Source organism: Anser cygnoides, chromosome 5, assembly GCF_040182565.1.
Source record: "Anser cygnoides isolate HZ-2024a breed goose chromosome 5, Taihu_goose_T2T_genome, whole genome shotgun sequence".
In the NCBI taxonomy this organism is placed as follows: domain Eukaryota; kingdom Metazoa; phylum Chordata; class Aves; order Anseriformes; family Anatidae; genus Anser; species Anser cygnoides.
This window is the reverse complement of record NC_089877.1, coordinates 13,506,434-13,528,747: the sequence shown is the minus strand read 5'-3', so window position 1 is coordinate 13,528,747 and position 22,314 is coordinate 13,506,434. Positions and strand designations below refer to the sequence as shown.

The 22,314-nt window shown below is 40.2% G+C and overlaps 1 protein-coding gene across 2 annotated transcripts; it reads left to right on the top strand.

Moving 5' to 3' along the window:
* The first annotated feature begins 3,357 nt into the window (after positions 1-3,357).
* On the top strand, positions 3,358-19,006 carry LOC106043958 (astacin-like metalloendopeptidase). Of its 2 annotated transcripts, XM_048057130.2 has the most exons (13): positions 3,362-6,086; positions 6,319-6,343; positions 9,573-9,589; positions 10,304-10,328; positions 11,291-11,362; positions 12,413-12,547; positions 13,155-13,272; positions 14,059-14,237; positions 14,364-14,448; positions 15,622-15,749; positions 16,643-16,758; positions 17,177-17,402; positions 18,205-19,006. In XM_048057130.2, the coding sequence occupies exons 1-13, from the start codon at positions 6,018-6,020 to the stop codon at positions 18,237-18,239; spliced, it is 1,230 nt and encodes a 409-aa protein (XP_047913087.2). In that variant the 5' UTR covers positions 3,362-6,017; the 3' UTR covers positions 18,240-19,006. The 2 variants fall into 2 exon arrangements, with proteins under 2 accessions (XP_013049198.3, XP_047913087.2); XM_013193744.3 differs by having other exon boundaries at positions 3,358-6,086; positions 17,177-19,006.
* The last annotated feature ends 3,308 nt before the right edge of the window (positions 19,007-22,314 follow it).

The following is a 22,314-nucleotide window of genomic DNA, read 5'->3' as shown; positions in this document are numbered from 1 at the left end:
GCCTCCTTCTCTGCCCGCATCAGGCAGCGAAGACTTCGGCCTCCCACCTTTCCTGCCTTCCACACTGCAGCCCTGTGAGTGCTCCTCCATCATTTACTGCGTGTCCTGTTGTCCCCAGCTCTGTCTTAGTGAAAGGGAGCCATGAGCAAACTCTGCCATGTAACAGTGTAAGGTTTATTATCAACCAATCATTCCAATGTCAATATTTAGTCACTGTTACCTGCTCTCTTAAAACAAGGCAGGGAAGGTTAGACTTTAACTTTCCTCAGAGCACTTTCCTGGGGATCTAGATAAAGTCAGAGGCAGCAGGGGAAGTGTGCAAACTCACCTGCCCAGGAGGCATGAGAGAAACAACAAATTACCCTCCCCGGAGAGGAAGCAAAGCTATACGCTAACCTGGTAAATGGGCGTAATTCACAGTGAGGCTCACCTTGCGAAGGGAATCTGCATTCAGAAAAACGCTGAAACCACTTTCTCAAGATTCCCATTGAAATACTCAGAAATTCTGGAGAGAGGACGGTCAGGAAGCCACTTAGTGAGAAGCAAGTAGAAGTATTGAGATAGGTGGTACTCAGCCTTTCTGCTGAGGTACAGTAAAAACAATCTGTGAAGTGCAGCTAGCTGATGCTGATGATTGTGCTAGGAACATACTTCTTCCAGGGTGAGAGATAATGATTAGGATTATCAGTAGATTCAGTCAGGCAGATCTAGGCACAATAAGTCAGAGATTGGTGCATTTCACTCACAGCACACATCGACAGCTACTGTGCACTCATCTGAGAAGCAGACGTGAGACAGTGTTTTGATGCCTGTATTTAAAACGTCAAAGAAATGCTTACAGAGGTAGCTTTCATGTCACAATTAATGTGACCGAAAGCTCTCAGTTTGTAAGAAAAGACCCTTTCTCACAGAAGATGAAACCAAGCAGGGGAGCTGGCTGGCATTGCACAATCTGTCTCAAGGAGATACAGGCAGGAGAACTAACTCCCCAGTGTACAGCTTGGGCAGCACTGTGTGATGGCATGTATCCCTGCAGAGGGCAGAGACCAGAGATAACCCCAGGCGCTGCTCCAACAGCTCTCACCTTACCCCATCACATGGATTCCTTTGCAATCAGCCTAGCATTGTTCTGCAGGCTGGAAACATCATGTAAAACCTTTGATCCCTCTGCTCCTCACCTAAGGGCAGCAGACAAATCAGATGGCTTCTCCTGATAAAAGAAAGGAATTTGTTGTGTGTGTGTGTGTTTTCTTTTTTTTCCCAAGTAAATCAGAAGTTCATTACTAGAGTTGTCCAAATTAAAGTTCTAGTTTCATCACCACCCTTCTCCTCCCCAACCCTAAATAATCTTCAGATCATACCTCATTTCAAATGCTAATTTAATTACTCAATTATATTTCTCTAAATTTGACCTTGAAATGTGATTTTGAAATGAAAATCAACTTTATGCATTTATTTTAAAAATTACAATGCTTTGACTTTTTCAATTTTTCTTACTTTTTTTTTTTTTTAACTGCATATTTTTCTTTCATAAAGAACAATCCATCACTAAAAAATCTTCTTCTCCATCATCCCTCTTTTTTCTGATGACAGGCTGAAGATCAAAGTTTCCAGGTTCAGCTCATTGAATAGAGAAGTGACTAATCAATAACAAGCAAACATTCATCACTTAGATTCGCAGAAATACTGCTAGGGCTAGAACTACGATTGGAGCTAGTAATTAATACTATGGAGGATGTGTAAGTGCTCTGCTAAGGAATCTGCAAACGATGTAAAATTAGGAGCTGCTGCAGATGGTGTTAGCAAGGACAAGGAAATCAGGAGCCTCTCAGAAACTGAAAGTATGACAGAAAGTGGAATAGGAAATGGGGTGAGGAACTGCAAGCCTTCTCTGGCAGGAGGATACAAAGGAGTGTGGAGAGGAACGTGAAGGACAGCTAAATCTTTTAATTCAACAAGTACGCTCCCTGGTATGAGAAAACACACACTTTGACTTATCTAGAGTTGTCTATTATGACACATCAGTCTTTTTCTGTACAAGGACTTGAAGTCTATGCTGGCTGCCTATGAAACCCCCAGAACCTGCCGTGGTTTAGTCTGCCATGATAGTCTTAACCAGCAAAGTACTGGCTGGCATAAATTCAACCAAAATTATCCTCTCCTAATCACTGCATTACCAGAAAGGTATGAGCAATTTGGAAGGAATTCAAAGACTATCGAATCTGACTGCAGAACCAAGATTTTAATTATAAGACTAAAGGGCTGAAAATCTTTTAAGCCAGCCTAGAAAAAACTTATGTGAGGACTGATTTATAGCTGAAAAGTATCACAGCTGAAAGGTAATAAAGACACCAAAGAAAAGGAAGCTAATTCTGTGTGACAGAGTGTTAAGACAACTGGAAGTAGAGAGAGGGAAACTAAAAAGCATTGAAGTGGAAGAAGTGCATAGGAACAGACTTCCTGGCCAGTGGACTTACGTTTAGAATGAATGAGCCCAGAGCTGAGCTGCAACTGGAATTCCTATTCCAAAAAAAAGAGTGAGCCAAAATAATGAAATGCCCAACACAGCAGACATTCCAGAGAAATGATATTGAGCAGATCTTTCTACATAATATATTATTGGTTAAGACCTGTCACTAACACTTAACTGTATATGTAATTGTGTGGTGTTTATTTAGGTGATGCCAGTAGTCCACAGTAATTTCTGTTTTGTGTTGTGGACCATACCATTGCTTCAATGGCTGGTTTTAGTAAAGTCAGATGATTTAAAACCTTTAAGGCCTTTTAATATTTTACCGTTAATCGGGTAAGGTAACTGCCATATAACCTCCTTTAGCAGTACAAACATATTTTTAAATCAACATAAATTTGACTACTTTCTTATTTCATGGAATTATTTTTCCTGCATTTTACTACATCACAATTAGTAGCTAGTAGTTATACTAGTTAGTACTTAGCAATTATAGACATCTGATTTCTTTTATGTAACTCTGTCTTGATGTTTTACATTATATTTTGGGAACTGTTTACAATGAAACACTCCAAAGAGAAAAATAACTGTATAATATATATGCCTAAATGATACACAACTGAGCAAAATCTGAAAGGTGTCTACAGAAGTGTTGCAACTTCTATACATCTGCTGTTTTGATTTTGGCTGCCTACAGTGAACTCCCACAAGCAACAGAAAATTCTTTCATTTCTATATCTGTAAAGTCTTTTCTTGCTTATGCATACAGTTTTCTGCAGATCAGCATACATCCTCAGGAATAACTCTAAGTTTTGTAGTGGTCTCTCAGGAGTAGTGTTCTTCTTGCTGATGGACTTCTTGCAGATAACTTCACTGTCCTGTCCAAGTAACGCTAGATATCTTATTGTTGGTTTTGGACACCTGCCAATCATTTTTCACAGTTGCAAAGTATATGCCATTCCTACTGCCTACCAGAATCTGGGATATATGGACAGGAGAGCTCAAGTCCTGACAAAATTTCCCAAATGCATTCCTTCCACACATGCAAAGACAGGCTCCCCTTTGCTAAGCCCTAGTTTGGTTCCTAAAGGTTCCAATAAAATTTCTTTGGCACTTTTTCTGCTAGAGGTACCAGCGTTACTGGATCTGGTGAAAGGAATAGTTTTTGCAATATCTTGAAAAATTAGATAGCTTTTTGATTAGTGTAAAGAGGACTGCTGACAATTCCTCCCCCATGAATAATGCACCTAGGAAAACAACCAAATATTGAATCCAAATCACAGGGACAAACAGAAGCTGATAGGATCATTGAGATGTGCAGCAGGCATGATGTGTCAGCACTCCCCCTTGCTCTGTTGTGCATGCTTTGCCAGCTGTAGCATTTACAGCCACATTCTTGATTGTAACAGCAATCTCCCCCACCATCACTAGTGTTAGCATATGGAAAAGGTGGCATGCAGCAATCTGTCTGACAAACTACTTAATATGTCAGCATATTAGCAATTAGCACGTCCAGCACAAAACGTGCAGCATCGTTTTCGCCAGCCCAGTTCCCTCACCCTTTCCTGAGCACAGGCAGTTAACCAGCTACTTGGGAGGTTATAGTATTTTCCCAGCAAGAAGCAACAAAGATGCTGTTTACTGATCTTCCTACCCTGCAGTTTAACCCCTTGCTTTATTCCTTCAGTGTCTCTGATCTGTCCTTTTGCTTCTGGACTGGTTTTCCCTGAGGGGAACCTGACCTTTCCTTTCTTCCTCTAAACTGTAATGCAAGCAGATTATACACAAGTCCCATTCTGTGGTGTCTTTTTGATACGTTTTAGCATACCAAGGCATTTGTAAGCAAGGACATCCGTCTTGCCCTTGTATTGAGTGAGAAGCCTGGGGAAATCACTCCAGGACTGCAGACCAGAGTTGCACCACTTCGCTTCAGCACAAGGAAGATTTTCATCACTGAAGCCCAAATACAAAGAAAGGCACTTAGCATTGCTTAGTGCAAACGTTTATGCACACAGAGGGACACAAAGACTGTCCGTGTAAGCAAGATCAGCGTGCTGACAGTGCCTGCTTGATCTTTGTTCTTTCACAGGGACAAGGGCCATGTGCTACCCTGCTTTTTACTATCAGGTGTCTAGGGCACACTGTACTTCAGCCAGAGAGGGAAAAAATAGCATTCTCCTGTGCTGCCTCCCTGTGGAGATAATGAAGGTTTATCCCTGGACCTTGTCAATACAGACTCTCCTAAAATAGCCAGTGGTGCATAACTGTGAACTTCCATCCACTAAAATTAAGAGTAATCCCTGACAATGCAATTCAGACTACATTTCCCTGTAACTCCTAGACTTGACCGGTTTTCATTTGGTGAAAGCTTTCTCCCACTCCACTCCTTCTTGATTCTTTCCTGGTTCATTCACCAACATGGCTAACTTCTAACACCAAGATCATTGTGGAACATCTTATTTAATACAGAAAGAAACAGTGAAAGTGTGAGTGGATTTAAACTCACTCTGAAGGTATCTGAGCACTGGCATGGTCTACAGAGAGAATCTCTACCTTTTTAATTTCAGTTTCCTTCTCCACGCATGGAAAATGTACTCTGACACAAAACAAGCATGCATTAGAGACCGGACAATTCCCCAGGTACAGCACTTCCAGCAAATATTTCAACAAGCAGTGCTTTGCTGCAATAAAGAGGTCATGACAAGATGTTGCTGTGACAAAAGACTCAGGAGTTTACCTCCTACAAGCATTTCTTGACAGGTCTGCTCATTGCTTCCTACATCCTTTCTGGAAGTGAGCTCCAGTAAGCAGTGGATCAGTAAATCATCCTCAAAATGTGAGAATGACAAGTGCTGCTTCTGCTCCTCTTGTCTTTCATCCCCTCTCCGACTGCTGGTCATGAAGCCTACCGGGCACCTGTAAGTGTCAGACTGACAGAAATTATGGAGTTCCTATAACATCAGGAAACACAGAGGAAGAAACAGAAATTCTACTTGTAGATCTATAAGCTGAGAACATGAAGGAAATCTACTCAGGGAAGATATGGACATGACTACACTGAATAGGGATTTCTTACAAGCTCCGAAGTAGCATAATACTGTCATGGCCTTCTGTGCTTCCTGTGACATAAATTAAAAAATCACCCACCATCAGAAATCTCCAGAATTACACCAGAAAGCTATCCAGGGCCTCCCAGGTGGTACCAGTTAAATTGAACACTTAAGGAAAGCTCCTCCACAAAGCAGAGAAGTTGCATGGCAGCACAAGCATGAGGCTGATCCTTGTCCAGAGAGCAGTGTGAATGGCAATATGAAGACAAGGGATGCTGTAGATCACCCTGACAGCAGTAGTGCAGCACTAGGAGATACCCTGAGGCTAAATTGACTCTTGAGGCTGCAAAAGAAGCTTGCTTCCTGCCTGGATCCCCATTGGCTGGTGAAGATTTTTTGAGCCCTGGCAGAGCAGGCTCTACTGGTATATCTAGCGGCAGCGCTCCTGGAAGGGGAAGAGATAAGGACAAGCACGGGTGGTCTGTCAGAACTGGAGAATGGATCTGAAAATGTTCCTAGTCTTCACCGCATTTCTGCTTCACACTACCCTGGGCTTCCCTATTCAGGTGAGAGCAGTTCCATGCAGCCCTGCTCTTTCTTCTAATTGACATGTTCTTCCTGGAGTGAAGCTGTGGAAACCCATTTTGATAATTTTCCCACAAGAAAAATAGTAGTAATATAATGCTATATGAAGACAATCTATTACTTTAGCTCCTCTTTTTGACCTCGTTTTGATGCTATTGTTGCTGCATTTATGAGCTATGGAAAATTAACACCTTCTACCTATTGATTTTGCAGGACAACTCCGGAAACAGTACAGCAAGTAAGTAGGATTTCTATTGTATTTTAATTCTTGACCATGTATCAAATAAATTACGTAGCAGCAATCTCGAAGCCTGGTCATTAGCTGATGCAAATAATGTAGTTTCAGTAATACTTCCAGATATGCAGTTTTTACTAGCTAGAAGTGTAACTACGGACATTATACTGCCAGAAATAAACATGCCACTACATTGCATGTATGAGGGACTTAGCGAGAGTATGGTTTTCTGTTTGCCTACTTACTAAGTTATGTATTTTGAAGAGAGTTATTATTACAAATTGTATGGCTTCCCAGTGTCTTTATGGAATGAATAAAAAAAATCTGAAGTAGGGGGAAATTAAGATTCAAAAGCAGAGTTCAAAGCAGAGCTTCTTCAGGGTAGAAAAAGTTAAGGCTGTCTGTCAAGATTTCAATGATTCTAGCAGTGGTGACAAGATACAAGGGTCTATCTGGGAGCAGCAGCAGCAGAACAAAAGATTTTAAGAAAGAAGCTCTATGCTGCTCATACTTAGTGAGGAACAGGGAAATGGAGGTAAGATCTGTACTGTGGAGAGAACCCCATATTTTGTAGGTGCAGTTCTGTGCAGTGTAGTAGATCCTGAAATGAATGACAAGCTGATTTGTGACGCTGCCACTGATGTAGTTACATATAGTTGTACAGCTGAAGCATGGGGCTGCCAAAGAGGCCTCAGGAAAGAGGAACAAAAGCAGAGCTGTAGCAGTGAAAGTACCTGCATGTCATCAGCAGTGTATGTGTTGTGGTAGACCAAACTGTTGAGCAATCAATTTTACTTATAGTGTAGACAGGTGAGAGGTCTGAGTCAGAGCAGACTCAGAGCTGTGTGTCTAAGAGTGCCTCGTTCTGTAACCCTGGGCTGCACAATGTTGAGAAGAAGCTTTGACTTCACTGTGTCACACCACAGAAAAAATGGAAAAGGTGTCACAAGGTTATAAAAGACGTATAGATTTGAATTTCACCTTTGCGTGGTAAATATAGGTGATAACACGTAAGACTAATTTGCTGCTGAGTGACAACTTTAGAGCACTTGAATGTACTAACTTTTATGTTTCCCAATTTGGTATTGGGCTGAATGCAGATGTGCTTTCACACAGACGTGCTCTACATGTATGTACTTTCTGGGTGTGGTTTGTTAGGTTAATTCAGCTGTGCTTGGACAGGCTTGAAAATTACATTTTAACATTACATTTTGATACTTTTCCTTTAAACTGAGCATTAGGAAACTTATTGCCACTTATTTGCCACTTATTGCCACTTATTTGCCTCCTTACCTGCCTTGATGCATCAACAAGAAAAAGGTACATCAGGTATTGGAGAAAGCTTTGCATTGTGCTGAGATAGAAAATGAATAGTATGGGCTTAACAGAACAGCTTTTGTCATTTTGAAAAATAGAATGGGGTCATTGCAGATTTCCAGCGAATGTCAATGGAAATAAAACTGTAGGTAGACCTTAACTACATCAAGAAACTGCCGAGTCAGGGGTGACGTGCTACAAAAGGAAGAGGCCTAAGAAAGAGTTGCTTGACATACTCAGAACAAGGTAGTGACTAATGAAAACTGAGCAATTCTTCTTTTGAGATGTCAGTTATGGCATAGAAGCAAAGGGATGCAAAATTAATGTTCAGTAAATTTGAAGCCAGTGGAGGGACATGCTTGTTGGAACTCGAAGTGGCAGGGTTAATGGGCCAAACACATACAGTGAGTTTTAATTTACCATTGTTACTGCTTTTTGTGCCATCTTTCAATATCTACAGTGCAGGGAAAACTTGAACTGTAACATTTTGAAATCCGTATCACACCAGATTTCATTTGATGAGGCACATAGCAGATGCCTTCTATGATGTCTCACTTGAGCTTTAAAAAGGGGTCCTGGGCTGTATGTGTCTAGGAATCTGGAGCCTAATTTCCACTGACTTTGACTAGTCAATTATTCTAATGCCTCTTGTGTGCATGAATTTTGAATTTGGTCAACCTATCTCAAAAATGCACTTTCCTGAATAATTTTTTGATGCCATAGACCTCTCTGTTGCATCTCCTGGGAAATGACTGAACTTTTGCATAATAAACAAAAGTTATCGTAGTGGAGTTTCTTTAGCATGCAAATGAAGTAACAGTCTGAAAAGGCAGATTTAAGAATTTTTGGCTCAATCAAAGCAATTCTTCTGCAGGTTCTAGACCTACTCTGAATAGGAGGAAGTCCCCCCTACATTTGGGCAATAACCACTTAGGTCAATGGAAGCTGTGAAAAGGAAAGGTGCTGCAAGGTGTGACTGAGCTTGGCATCCTCCACATCTTCTGCTGAAAACACATGCTCAAAAAGTTAAGGATGGGCTTAGAGATAAGAGAACTATTTGCATAAGTGCTCTCTGTGATGATGTTGGGTAGAAAAACAATTGTGGTTTTAAATTTTGACAAATACAGGTGTGATTATTAACAACAAGGAAGAGATTGCCAGAAAGGTGTGTGGCATATCCATCATACTTAAGAACAGGTCAAGCAAACTGTGTTCAGGAATAACATAGATAAAACTGCTTCTGCCTTAGGGAAAGCAGACAAACTGGATGACCTCTGGAGGACCTTTCAATTTCTGTACTCTTCTGATGCTATAACAATGAAGTTTCTCTTCAGAAATATATATATCAGATTTTCCCTTCTGTGCTGGTATCTAGAAACTGCCTTTTGGCAGAAATAAGAAGGTGACATGCTAGAAACACATGTTAGGATTCAGGATGGTTACAAGCTGCTGTCAGGTGCATACTGAAGTCAAGATTATTTGCCTGGTGCTAAATTATAGCCTTCATCCCATTTTATAACTTTCCTCTTTGACACTGAAACCAGAGAGGATTGTTGAGCTGGTTAGCCTGCACCTGTTCCAGTGGAATCTGGGAACAAAACAAATTTTTGTCCCTAATTTCCTCTGACATTTTTCACACTGGAGCTGAAAAATGCTTTGCTGATTCTTATACAGTTAATGACCAGGATTCTGTTCCTGAACATGGAACAGTTTCATAGATGTTTGTCTAAGTCTCAATTGAATTTCTGTGCACATGCATCAGTTAGTGCACCCTCTTACCTCTCCAAGCAAGGGCACCTGCCAAAGGCATTCCCATGGCTGAGGAGACCTGTGCTATTGAGACCTGTGCTGTGAAGTTGCATTCAGAATCTAATTTGCTCCTTTTGCTTGTCTTTTTCTTCCTTGCTTTTTGCAGCAACAGAACCTACTCAGGTGAGGACAACTAAATCAGCTCCTTTGTTAACTTTGGGGTCCAGCACTGACTTCAAGACTCATCTACTCATCCATATCCCCATCTGTGCAGGAAGTCTTCCCAGATCAACAATGTACCAGAGTGTGCAGTTTCCATCCCTATCTCATTTGTCATTCCAAAATGCCCAAATATAGCCAAAATCCCAGGAAGCTTTTGCCTTCTTTTTGGTCATAGAGAAAACTCAGAACTGCTTTTTATTCTACTAGGCAAAGGGAGTATGGCAATTTGTTTTGCTACTAACATGACCTCCACAGCTAGGTACCAGCCCCACAGTTCCCTACAAGCAGTAAATGCCATGGCCTTTCACCACTGCTGTGAGGTGATACTGGGAGGATTTCATCAGAGATTTCATCAGCCTTGTACTCTACCATCAGGAACATGAATGAAGCTAGAAGTTATGAAACTTGCTACATGCTTCAAATTGCATTTCCTGAATCTCCTATGCGAATTTATTTTATGATATCCGTATATGCAAAATACATCAAAGAAGAATATCTACCACACATGGTAGTACTTTTTTTACACATGGTACAGTAAATAAGACCTCAAGACTGCACTAGTGAAAGATGCACACAACAGTAGCCCAGACACTTTTGATCCTTTGCATGTTAATTTATTTCATATTTATGTTATACTGTTAATTGTGAGATAATACTTATGTTTCATCCTCCTAGGTTACTACAGAAGAAGATATATATGGTATGTATTATTACATCTAAATGTAAGTGTTTGCTAGGATATACTGATTGTTAGCTACCCAGTTACTCCAGAAAATAGCACTTGCTTAACACAAATTAATTTCAGGGAAGAAATTTTAAGAATGCATTAACCATAATAATTTATGCAAAGTAGAGTCTGTTGGTTGTGGCCAATTTCCCAGCCTTGCTAACAATTTCAGGTGTTAATTTTGCTAAAAATGGTTCTGCTTAGATAATATCCTGACTTAAGTCACTTCTGAAGGTTAAATCAAGCGCAGAAGCCATCTGCCTGTGCTGTTTGTGGATGTCAAGACTCATAGCATGATGCTCAAAATCAGCTGATTTTACTTATGTGAGGCTCAGAAGTCCCCGATACTGGGCTCATCTGGGCACCTCAGTCTCAATCATGGAATAGGAATTCAGTCCTGATTCATTGGTTTCAAGAGTTTTCAAGAAAAGTGTACCCAGCAGTAAGCAGCAGGAATGCTTTCCAACCGTTTTTGCTCCTGATATGTTTGGGTGGTTGAGTGTGATGTGTGCATGCAGAAGGAAAGCTGTGCTGTCTGAGCACACGGAGGTAGCCATGCAGATGAGGGGAATTGCCAGCTGGAATTGCCTGCTGTCCAAGCAGGACAAAACAGACTTAGAAGAGCGGAAGGACCATTCCTGTAAATGCAATGACTAAAAAACAAAGGTAGAAAGAGAGAAAGATTGAAAAGGAATGTCTCTCGGGACTGGATTAATGCCGAAACAACCACTGCTGTTGGGAGGTTCACAAGATTGTGTCCCTGAGCAAATATCTACATGACTGAACACCAACACATAAATAGACTCCGTGAGTTTGACTGCATGACTGTGATTGGGGCCAGAGCAAAGGGAGTGCCTGGAAACTTGTCAGATTAAAAATCAGGATTCACTTTGCCCTTGGGAATGAGAAAGTGATTCTCTGTATTTTCTGAACAGAATCTCCATCACCTATAGAGACAGACTCTGAGGATGAAGTTATTTTTAACAGAATTCTGAAAATTAACAAAGGTAATACCATCAAAGCCCTGCTTCTACTAGGTCTCTCTGATTGTTATTATTTTGGAGGGGGGCTGGGGGCTGGGGAGAGGGCAATGGGGGAGATACAATATCTTACCATAATCTGTGCAAACATTTTTTCCTATCTTGCTCATATAAATGTAAAAAACCCTCAGAAACTGGCCACAAATACTTTGTCTGTGTGGTCTGCTGAAGCCCTATGGTATCCTAAATCTATCTTGTCAATACTGAAGATGATACCAGATGTAGATACAACTGAACTATGCAGGCAGCTTCTTCAGCTTTAGCTCTCAACATCTTGGTCCTTCTTTGGACATAAAAAGAGAACTTGGTTATATGGTTGTTTTATTATTTAACTACCTTTATGTTGAATGAAAGTAATATGTGCATTCAGTCATCATATGCCTTTGTAGTACAGACTCCTATATGGCCAGTTCCAAGCTTCCTGCTCTAGACTTCCTGTTCCTTGATACTTCCAAACATATTTGCCACTTTTTATCAGCTTCTCTTTCTTGTATTTTCTCCCTCAGGGAGGGGAAAGTGTGGTCATTCATGAAGCCTTACTCCTGTCTGTAGAAATGGACAGCAAACACTCCTACAGTTTTCTATAGACAACACTTTTTTTTTATTTGTCCCTCTGTACTCTTGCCTTCCTGGGCTTCCTTACTGTCCTCCTGCCTTTGCCCAGCACCTTTCCTGGGCATTCACTCAGTGTGACAAGGTGGTAAAGAAATAGTACCAGAGTACAGCATTCCTCTTACTGCTTGAACTGCTTTCAGACCTACCTTGTCTTGCCTAAAACCCTACCCAACTGAGCTGGAGCTTCTCACCTGTCCTCTTAGCTAAGGACACTTCAGCAAAAGTAGGGAAGCAAATAATGTCCATCTAGTCCAATACTCCACTTCCAATGTTGACCAGGAGCAGAAGCTTAGGAAAAATAAGCTTTCAGGAGGACACAGAGTGACACTTTTCCAAGTGTACCCTAGACAGCTCCCAGCAGTCTACGGCTCAGGTACTTCCACCCTTTTTTTCTCACCACAGACTGCTCTCGGTACTTGCAAGAAGGTGACATAGTCCCACAAAGGAGCCGCAGTGCCATCAACTGTCGCAATTGCTACTGGCCCCAGTCCAGCGATGGGATTGTTCGTGTTCCCTATGTCTTGGATCCTACTTATGGTGGGTGTAAATTTCCATGTATATATATTTATTTTTTTTGAATGGACTTTATCCAATAAGTTTCAGATAGAAACCTGTTTCCAGTGGCTATGGTGATGAAATCTATTCTAAGGATTTATTTGTGCTATGCAAGCACAGATTAATTTTAAATACAAAGACACAAACAGAAAAAAGAGATCAAATTTCCTTGAGTAGTTTGCATCCATAATATTTTGGGTCTGGTCTCCTGAAGACAACAATGAATACCTGCCTTTAGGCCTATTGTGGTGTGGTTTGAATGGCCTACTTTTCATTAGCAAAATAGCTTCCCATAGCTGCCTGCAAGTGCACAATCAGCAGCCAGAACAACAATCACCCCTATAATTTAAAACAAGTTGTTAAGAAAAAAAGGCTCCCACCTGAATCCATTTGGACACGGATCTGGATAAGGAGAATCTCATGCCAGGCTGTAATACCTTAAATGAAATTAATTAATGAGCAAGAAGCAACAAAGAGACTAGGCTAATGTTTGTGTCCCTCATTTACCCTGCTTTTGTGTACACATGAGATTTCAATGGCACCTGTTATTATTCTCTGTGACCCCCAAAATTAACCTTTTCTTCTCCAGAGGAGAGCCACATAAAAGGGATTCAGGAAGCTATGGCAGAATTCGAAACACTGACTTGTATTAATTTTGTGAAGCGCCAGACAGAACGTGATTACCTCAGCATTAAATCTGCTGATGGGTAAGTTCAAAGACAAATGAACAAGTTGTTTCTGTGTTGCTTTTCAATTCTTCACTACCTGCATCTCGCGTGACTTAGAGAGGAAAGAGGTGTTGATTTGGAGAAGAAAATTCATGTTTTATCACAGTGCAAGGTACCCTGCAAGTGCAAGGACCCAGCATTTACTTCAGTGAGTCAGAAGAGAAACTGAAGTGACTCAGACCATAGAAAAGCACCCTTAAGGTGTAGAACATAATTTAGCTCGTGTTTTCTGTGTGGTGTTTTATATACATATATATAATGCATACTTGAACACAACATATAACAAGCTACTGTACTTCTTGCAAAGGCAAAATCAATTCCAACTTATGAAATAAACAGTTCTCTGAGTCAGACATACAGTTGGTTGTCAAGGTGAGAATTTGAGTCTGTGAGAGAATTGTTTAACATCTGCCAGCTTTTAAGTGCTATTTATCTTAGCTCCAGCTCTGATACAGGATTCAGTCATTCGGATCAAAAATGGTCATTTCTAGGGAGTTAAAATCCCTGAGTATAGAAGGTCAGCATGCAGGAGCCTTTGTGCTAATGAAGGTCTTCCGGGAAGCTTTAGTGATGACCATACTGGCTCTTGTTTTGTACAACATAGTCAGTTTTGCCTTTCTGTAGACACTGACTATCCCAGTGGACAGGAAGTAATCATTCCATTCCCACAATGTATATGTGAAACAAGGTTCTCTGTAATGTCCCTTTGCCTGACAATAAAAATCCCATAAGTCTTCTTCTGTTGGTGTTCAATGCCTCTCTCAGCTGCTGGTCCAACTATGGAAAAGTAGGCGGTGGACAGACTGTCTCTGTGATGAAAGGAGGCTGCATGTGGAAAGGAATAATTCAGCACGAACTGGACCATGCCCTGGGATTTTTGCATGAACATTCTCGAAGTGACAGGGATAAATATGTAAAGATCATGTGGGAGTACATCAGCCCAGGTAAGTACTTTTGATCTCCTCAGTGTAGATAGTAGAGTAGATATGTCCTGCTGTTTCCTACTCTTCCTTGCTCCCTGAAGGGAGTGGATAAGAAGCACACTTTAAGAACAGTATCTTATATTACAGCTGACAGACCAGACTTCAAGAAATTTGAAAACTCTAACAACCTGGGTCTTCCATATGACTATTCTTCAGTAATGCACTATGGCCCGTAAGTAGCAGCGTGACATTGCTTTTGTTGGAACTCAAATCTCACATTAGAACTAACTTGTAAAAACTCTGTCCTACTACTAATGGGGAATAGCTTCCCCATTTCCCCCTCTGAGAAAAACAGTGTAAGTCAATTCAGATAAGCCATTCCCCATATTTAATTCACTATCCTTTAGCTTTCTTTAAGGAGTCATTCACAGCTGAGCACGTGGCAAAGGAGGGCATCTGCTGACTGCTGGACTTCCTAATCAAACTTATTTGAATAGCACTGTTAGTCATAGCAACAACAAAGGAAGCAGCTTCAGAGTAGAGTTCCTCCTTTGCCACTTGAAGAAAAGGATTACATAGCCAAGAAGAGGTCTGCAAGCCATCAACCGCAGATAGGTTTTTTAGGGAGAGCTGTCTTTTTTCCTCTGTTACTCTACCACCTAACATACTGGGGTTCTAGGCTAAAAATAGTTTTCTGAAGTGGTATTACACTACAGATCATTTAATCAGCAATCTAATTAGTGTTGTTTAATATTGTCAGTCTAAGATCACAGTAAAGTTAATCTGTGCACAAATATAAATAAATTAATATAGAGGCAGCCAAAGGTTGTTTTATATTTTATTTTTTTCTATTATAAGAAGAGGCTGACTTACGCCTCCAATAATTTCTGTATTAGCATCCTCTTGTGGGACTTTAGAACCTTAAACACCTTCATAATGTATGTGACAGCAGTGCTATTACTCCCCAGCCACCATGTCTAGGGCTTGGAGGTTTGCTTGAATTTTCTTCAAGGATGAGTTTGGGATTAAGGTAGTTTGTTATCCTTGGGTTATTCCGTATTTAATAAAATTTCAAGAACAATAGCAAAGGTAACTGATGAGCTCGTTTTAAATTTAGCTCTCCAAACAGCATAGTTTGAGGGCCTTGTAGTATGAGGCAGCAAGCAGACATGTTTTGCAGGTTCCATTCTTCTTGCACAAGAAGAAGAATGCTGGAACATGCATCAAGAATCGGCCAGAAGAACAATCTACTTCTCAGAAGGGATTTAAGCAACTTGCATACAATTGTTGTTCTCCCTCAAAGCATGTAGATTGTGCCATTAAATCCTGAAAGAAGTAATTTTACTTAAAGAACTTTAAACTTTACTTAAAGAACTTTTTTTTTTTTTTTTTTTTTTTTTTTCAGATACACATTCACTAATACCACTGGAAAAGCAACTATTGTACCAATCCCTGATGGAGCAGTACATATTGGACAGAGGCAGGGACTAAGCAACATGGACGTGGCCAAAATCAACAAGCTCTACAATTGCAGTAAGTGACTCAAAGCCATCCTTTCCTCTGAGGATACTCAGCTCATTGACAGAGGTGTTTGGGCAGTCTGCATTGGCAGCAGCTTCTCATCAAAGACTGTGAGACTACACTCCTAAATCTATGGTACCCATTACGGTCACTCTGGCAGAGAATGCAAAGGTGAAGCTGGAGGCATATTGTGATTAGTGAAATATTATTTTTTGCTTCCAAACTAAATCAAACACATTCATTGTTGGCATATGTGATGACTGTGGCACTGGCTTAACTGCATACCATGTCGTATGCTTCACTGGAGTCATCAGGTTTGTTAGGGCTCATGAGACAATGATAAACCCCACAAAAGTCAGACATCTTTGTCCCTCATTGCAGTTTGTATTTAAGACCTGAGACAAACGAAAAGAGCTGTTACGCTCTTCTGAACTGAAACTGTTTCATGGTATCTTGTGCAGCTCTAGCCTAATAGTTTTCAAATGTTTAAATTGTCATTCTAAATATTTATATATTTTCTACTCCTTAATTTTAACCTCTGCTTGAAGAAATTCTTTTATACAATCACAGAAATTTATTCAAAGGTAAAAAACATGACGAATAAAGTATTATCCCTTGCACAGAGGAAAACCCAAATCCTCCTCCTAAACTCAGAATGTAGGTATTGCAGAGACACCATAATTTTTTGATTCTTCTAACACCACTTGACTTCCTCACATCAGTGGATTACCATGTGACTAAATGTGCCAAAATGAAACCTCTGACACTCTTTAGTGTACCAGTCCCCTGAAATGATGCTGCCATATCAGAAAATCAAGACTTTTACATTCTGAAGAGATTACAATTTTAAGTGAGTGGAAGTTTCTGCAAGCCTGGTGCTGGACTAAACTTTGTTTCTCCCTCAGGTCGCTGTAGCACTATTCTCGATGCAGCATTTGGGTCACTGAAATCTGCCAACCACCCAAGAAATTACTCACATAATACCAACTGTGTCTGGCTTATCCGTACCCGATCGAGAAAGGTAATCATGAGTTAATAATGGTCTTGGAATATGGTTGGCCTTACACCTTTCTTTGTTAAACATTTTGCTCTTTATCTGCGTAACAGTTGCCATATAACATCTTTTTCATGGGAGAGATTTCAAACTAGTCTGTACTTCTTTGTGTCCTTAAGCCAGGTACAGGCAAAAACAACTGCAGAATTGTGATTTTGAAAACCTCCAATAGTTTTGAAAAATTCCAAGCAGTCTGAACATGGGAGCATTCAGTTAGAGGCCTGTTAGATCTGAATCCTGCATCTTCAGGGGATGAGAGGCAAGGCAGGGCAAGCAGTACCAGTTTGGGCTTGGCTACAGCTTGGATTCTGTCTGGTTTAAAGGGCACTCCATGAAAGAACTCTCATATGTGTGTATGAAAGGCTTGGTTTTTCTTCCCTTCCAGATTTCCCTGCATTTCCGTGCCTTTGAGCTGCAGAAAACCAGAGGCTGTCAGGGTGATTATGTTAAAGTTTATGATGGATCCAGCAAGTCTTCTACAGTTTTAATGGACAAAACCTGTGGATCAAAGATACCCACGGATGTAGTTGCTTCTAGCAATCTTATGCTCGTAGAGTTTGTCACAGATGGTGCTGGTACAGCTTCTGGTTTCCAAGCCACCTTTACTTCCGGTAGGTCTGAGAACAAAGAGAATGGTGGAGAAAGAAAAATAATCTATGTCAAGTCAACAGGTATTCTACCTTCCTCTTCACATGTCTTTTGGAAAAACACTGTTGAGGAAATGATATCCACAAGACCCACCACTTCCTGCCTTGCTTTTGATCTAATGGATCAGTCCTACACTAGTACCATTTATTCATTTAGAAAGATGGGGCCATGCTCAGGACAAATTGTCAGCCAGGTGATTCCCAGATTCCACAGTTTGCCTTGCCTTTCAGATACACACCGTACCAAAGCATGCACCATTAAGGGTATGATCAGTTTAAACTTACAGCTAGGGTTACTAGCACAGTAGGATGAGAACAAATCATAATGTAATATTTAAATATATTGCTCTTCTGAAAAAAAAAGATAGGTTTTTCATCAGACAGTTCAGAGGGCAAGAAAGATTTGTGGTAAGCCAGGTCACCCAGCCCAATGGCAAGAAAAGAGGCAGTATTTCCATAGTCAGGATCCATGGAACATATTCACCTAAAACATTCTTTTCAGTCCTGTTTAATTAATGACTAGTGTCACAAACATGCAATTAAGTTACCACAGTAATGGTGACTCTCTGTAGTATCTATTTCTGTCAATTGTAGCTATGGAAGGAAAGAAAAAGAGGAAAAATCCCCATGCCACTTTTATGTGTCATTGACTACAAAATGATCCCAGTTTTTGGATAAAATGTGATTTAACTTTTACATACTTTAGAGATACTACTGTTTGTTCAGAGAGCTCTGAAAGCTAAATATTGTCTCATTTCACTTACAGTAAGGATCCAAAGAAAACCTAGCAGCCACAACTGACTTAATGGAGAAGAATCTATTCTGTGAATATTGAAATTATGCATTTCCAACTTTGCTCCTATCTTGGCTTGGATCAGTATGAAATTTAATTCTATTAAGAATCGAAGTCTTCACCTTCCTGAGAAAGTTTATTCCCCAAGCCATACAAATGTATGAATTCTATACATCTGGTATACTCCCCCTTTCATCTGCACAGTTAAGTTATTACCTCCTTCTATTTAACAATTTAATAAAAAGCTTCATAAAAAAAGTTTCCATTTATATTTTCCAGTAGTCCCTTCCAGCCTCACACAATATCAACGTTGTCTTACTTCTTAGCACCCTTCATTCAGCCACAGAGGTATCTCTTAAGAATATCATAGAGATGTTATCATAGGTTTAGACAGCCGAAGAGACCAGCTGTAACTTTACAAATTCGTTTTCTATTCTCCACAGTCTTCAGCATGAAAGAATGTCCTAGAAACAGCCTCTTTTCCTAGCCTAACGTTCAATTTTCCAAAAATGACATCTCTCTTAAATGATCCTGTTACATCCTTAAATCACAAGAGAGACAGACATGATAAAGTTGTTGCCATAAAGTATTGATACATCCTATTGCAGTTTTCACTGTACAGTTCTGGTAGGCAGGGGCCACCTAAGGGTGCTTTTTTATCCAGAAGCCATTTTTACTCCACAGAAATAGTTAAGCCTGTGACAGGATAAGAGCTGAACTAGATAATGCTGCCAGAGTTCAAGCACTTCTTCAGTTCAGGGAAGAAATCTTTTGTGAGGCAAGAAACTAAACTTTCCTGTTCTGATCTCTCAAGGAAGACAGAGAGCTGTAAGATTGGCAGAGCCCCTGGAAAGCTTATTTCTTAGTCTTTGCATGTAATCACACTCTCAAAATGGCATACTCTTGGTTTTTTTTTTTTTTTTTTTTTTTTTTTCCTAACAGATCTGAGAGCAAAATAGGCCAATATTTTACTCTTGTAGAGATAGTTAGATATATGACTAACCTTAGCATGTAACACTTGCATGTGCAGGTCTGAAAAAAGGCAAATGCTTTTCCTGTTCTTACTCCGTAATGCTAGGAACTTTGGAACTTTTCTACAGAAATAGATTTCTAGAAAAGAACAGTGGGAAATTAACTTGAACCACAGAGTAAGGTTTATGCAGCAAATTATTGATTTATTTTCTTTTGTTAAAGGAAGCACCAAAAAGAATGCATTTACAAGAGTTTGCTCAAAGCTTGCTCTGCGTTTATATTTGATGAAGGATTGGCCACTTCTTTAAAGTTAGAGAAACCTTAATTCCATTTAAGATTGCTTCCTCATCCACAGTGACAAATGGCTGTGCAAATGCCTCTGAAGACAGCAATTTTCAGTCTACTTTAGAACAGACATTTCTTTAGTTCTTAAAACATTGGAACCTAGGTTCAGCTTCTACTTATTCTTAGCACTTACGTGTTGCTATCAACACATCATATAAGAAGTAGTCTTTCTGGAATATTGTTAAAAATGCAGTTCTAGAGAAAAAATATTTGACTGCTGTGATTCCCGAGCCCCTACAAAACAAAATGGAGGAAATAATACCGCAAAGCAAGAATCTACTGGTGGTTTGGTGAGGACAATTTTGTTATTTCTGATATAAATAATAAGGGCTGTTTTTTGTATAGAAATACAAAACGAAAACAAACAAAAAACATTGATCTGTATGAAACACTTCAGATACACAATTTTTGTGTATTTCAGTCAGGAGTGCACCTTCTAAAAGCAGAAGTCTCTCAGTTCTCTGTCAAAATATTTTTCAGACTTTACTTACATGCCTTTTCAGTCTTGTGTTTCTCTTCTGAGATTTCTGCATGGGCCTCCATCATAATGTTTTATTTTTTATTTTTTTTTTATAGTGACATCCCCATAGATACCTTTGTACACAGCTTTACAGATTTTTTTTTTTTTTTCGTGGCTTAAACAGGATCTGGCAGCAAACTTCTGAAAAATGAATGCCAGAAAAGACAACATCTGCTTAAAGAAACCCTAGTGCATGAAGGAGTTTGGAGAGTTTCCAAGGAAAAGTGCCCACTTACTGGCTTATTAGCTTTTATGAAAGCTTCATGGAGCAAAATCTCTTTCTCCTGTCAGGAATGACAGACTTCGTTGAGCATGGACATTTGCAACTTGCAAGCAGGTAGTGTGCTATTTACCCCTCAAGATTTTATGGCAGTGGAATTTCAATGGCTTTCAAAGAGCTTTGGCTTGTAGGTAGAGATACTCACTGGGAAGCAAAGCTGTGTTCATAAGGCCTGCACTGAAGCTTCTCAGCACAATGATATGCTCCCCACATACTTTTTTTTTTTTTTGACAAATTATAACTTTTGCAAGTTGACATTTTCATGATCAGGTTCAGAATACGCGTCCTACCCCAGCCTGTAGGCAGAAGCCATCCTGTTCAGAAGGATCATATCTCCACCTATGGCCATATAGCACTAGAGACACTGTGTGGCTGTCCTGAAGCTTTCTAGTTTTGGGGTTCTGCCACAGAGGGAGAAGCTGAGGCTTGTTTCAATGCTGGTCATTGATCAAAGCTAATTTGGGCATATGGAAACCTTCACATATGCAAAGTCCCCCAGGGATGGAACAGAATATCTCTTTTAGGACACCAGCTCTTCTCCCAAAACTACATCCATAGCAATCCAGCCAGGCCAGTCCTTGCAGAGAGATTCTTAACAGAAATACCAAGATTGGCAGGAATGTTGTAGGGATGGAAGTGTGCACGTGTGAGAAAGCACTGAAAGAAGCAGCAGAACAAGGGTTACAAGAACATCCTGTATTGATAACAAGGGACACCATTCCCATGACACTGCTCCCACGACACTGCACCCAGGAGGATCATAGAGGAATGCGTCGTTTCTGGCATGACCACAGGGCCTACGCTCCATTCAGGTAACAGCACAGATGACTTGTCAGTGGAAGATCTCACGCCTTCCTGTCAGCAAGCTTACAGCTACCAAACGTGCCATTCCTTTTCCTGTTACCCCAGCAGGAAAATAGACATATCCTTCCAGCAGTGACAAACGGGCTGCCCGAACACTAGGGACTTATGTGGGAAGGCACGGGGCTGCAAGTCCCATGTTTGTTTCAGTGGTGTTTTTCCTGCGTGGTCTGAATTCCTCTTCACAAGGCACCATGCAGATATGGGACAATTAGACTGTCACCTTCAATTCCAGGCCTTCCACACTGGGGTCTTTGCGTGCAGTCCTCAGGCACATGCAGGATGCCTGTACTGTGAAGCACCCTGCCACACTGCCCATGCTGGCAGTGACAATGCAGCGTGTTGGATCCCATACCTACGACATCTGCTCCTTTCTGTCCTGGAGCTTCTTCCCCATCCCGCTGCCTGTCTTCATCTTCCACACCCCCTCCCACTGAGCTCGCAGAAGAGTCTTCATAAAATGAGGACATGCACAGAGGGAAAACAGATATTGCCTGAATTGGCCTGTTTTATATCTGTTTCTGGAAAATGGTAAAGCCAGTATCTGAAAGAATACTCTTTTCCTGATTTTTTTTTAATTTTTTATTTTAATTATCATGTTTTCTTTGCTTTTACTTAAAGAAATCCCACACATTTTATTCATTTTTTTTCCTATTTCATTCCAGCTTTGGTAACATGAGACAAACCCATTTAATTTGGCATATTATATTGCACATTATATTTTTGCCAGAGTTTTTCAGTGACTATTGTTTCTGAACTCTCAGACAGTAAGGAAGTTCATCTGTGTGTTTAGCATATAGAAACAATGACTAGTACTGTGCGGCCAAGAAGGGCTCCAATCCATGAATTACAGATGAAAAGTATTATACTATGGTATACTTCATATTTATAAATAACTTTTTGGAGCAAGCATGGGAAAAAAACAACACATACATTTTAAAGTTACTACTCTATTTTAATTATTATATTTTATCATATATTCTATTTACTACTGTATAATTACAGTACCTTGACTAAACTGTGGCCCAATATTCAAAAGGCTATTCCAGTGAAACTGACAATGACAGTAAGAATTCGTTTCCTTCAAAAGGGTTTTTTTTTTAAA

Coding starts and splice junctions, on each gene's coding strand:
- LOC106043958 (XM_013193744.3), top strand. CDS start 6,018: ATGGATCTGAAAATGTTCCTAGTCTTCACCGCATTTCTGCTTCACACT. Junction 11,363..12,412: donor AATTCTGAAAATTAACAAAG/GTAATACCATCA, acceptor TTCTCACCACAG/ACTGCTCTCGGTACTTGCAA. Junction 14,449..15,621: donor TCAGTAATGCACTATGGCCC/GTAAGTAGCAGC, acceptor TTTTTTTTTCAG/ATACACATTCACTAATACCA.